The 1445-nt window shown below is 46.0% G+C and overlaps 1 protein-coding gene across 5 annotated transcripts in view; it reads left to right on the plus strand.

Annotated features, from left to right (window-relative positions):
* The first annotated feature begins 371 nt into the window (after positions 1-371).
* The window catches only part of pcbp4 (poly(rC) binding protein 4), a 42590-nt gene continuing 41516 nt past the window's right edge, over positions 372-1445 (plus strand). For all 5 annotated transcript variants that reach the window (XM_037975267.1, XM_017440712.2, XM_017440711.2 and 2 more), the window contains exons 1-2: positions 372-636; positions 1296-1319. In XM_037975267.1, the coding sequence (XP_037831195.1) occupies positions 502-636; positions 1296-1319 (159 nt within the window). In that variant the 5' untranslated portion in view covers positions 372-501. The remainder of the gene's footprint in view (positions 637-1295; positions 1320-1445) is intronic.

The following is a 1445-nucleotide window of genomic DNA, read 5'->3' on the forward strand; positions in this document are numbered from 1 at the left end:
TTATAGAGATGACTCGTTGACTTGTGAGAAATTCTGCCCGTCGTCTGGAGCTGGGGAGGCTTATTTTCTGCTGTGCTGCTCAGGATGATGAATGTGTGTGTGGTTTACAAAATGAAGCATGTTTTAAATCCACCAGGACACGAGGGCAGATCGGTTCTGGTTTGAGCTCATTGAGGAGAAACTGACCCGATGAAGGTTCAGGTTCAGGACCACCAGGACCTTCTGTCTCCCAGTCTTCATGATTATTCAGTTGAATATCAGTCAGACGGGTCAGCTCTCTGGGCTGCTTTTCATCCTGACCCGATCAGGTCCAGTTGGATCAGAGAACATAGGTTTAAACCATGTATTCATCTGCGTCTTTATTGTCCTCCATCTTTTCTCCAGAGAGGAGACACCGTCAGACTCTCCAGTCCAGGTCCATCATCCACCCCTCCCCAACCGTTCCTCCCCGGGTTCTTCACGTCAGAGGTTCTTCCATAAGCCTGGCGGCCTTGGACCTTCATGCGTCTCCTAGCGGCAGAGTCCACTCATACCTCCACCCACCACACCACCACCTCCACCATGAGCTGTGAGCAGGAGTTTGGAGACGGGGCCATGGGGGTCATGCTGACGCTGCGCCTCCTCATGCACGGAAAGGTGAGGAGTGCACCAACGCTGAGTCAGCATTACTGGGGTAACGCTGAGTCAGCATTGTTTTCCTGTTTTAGTTTTCTGGACTTAAACTACTTCTTTAACATTTCAGTTGAAAATGTGTTTATATTAAAATCATTCAGATCTCAGCATTAATTCCTCGAGTTTATTTTCCTGATTAAAGAACTCATCAGGAAATACAGACAGAAGATGGTTTTTAATCATCGTCAGAACAGAAGAGGTGCCGCAAGAGTGGGCACAGCTCCCTTTATTTACCCGCTTGGCTGGAGGCTCAGAATCTCAGCTGGCAGCTGAGTCTCATTCCTGCCTCATTTAAGAAGCTGTCCTCGTTATGTCAGAATGTCTGTAAACAGTCATGTCTGCCAGTTTGAGGTTGGATCATATCAGGACATCATAAAATCATCTGACATGATTCAGATAAAAACACCCAGCAGATTCCAGCAGATCTTTATTTATTAAATAAACACAAAGAAGAAACATTAAACTATAAACCTTGCTTCCTTCAGGTGGAGTCTCAGTTAATTGTTTTAGTGACTTCTTGTTTTTTGTAAATAATTCATCTTTTCTTTACTTCGTCATCATCCTGCTGAACAGGAAGCAAGGACAGGAAACACTTCTGATTGGCTGTTTGTTTGTCTCCACAGGAAGTTGGGAGCATTATTGGAAAGGTGAGTTTTCTCCTTCGTTCTGGAGTTCTAAACCCGGTCCTGTTGGAGCTCTAAACCCGGTCCTGTTGGAGCTCTAAACCTGGTCCTGTTGGAGCTCTAAACCTGGTCCTGTTGGAGCTCTAAACC

Source organism: Kryptolebias marmoratus, linkage group LG4 (assembly GCF_001649575.2).
Source record: "Kryptolebias marmoratus isolate JLee-2015 linkage group LG4, ASM164957v2, whole genome shotgun sequence".
Classification (NCBI taxonomy): domain Eukaryota; kingdom Metazoa; phylum Chordata; class Actinopteri; order Cyprinodontiformes; family Rivulidae; genus Kryptolebias; species Kryptolebias marmoratus.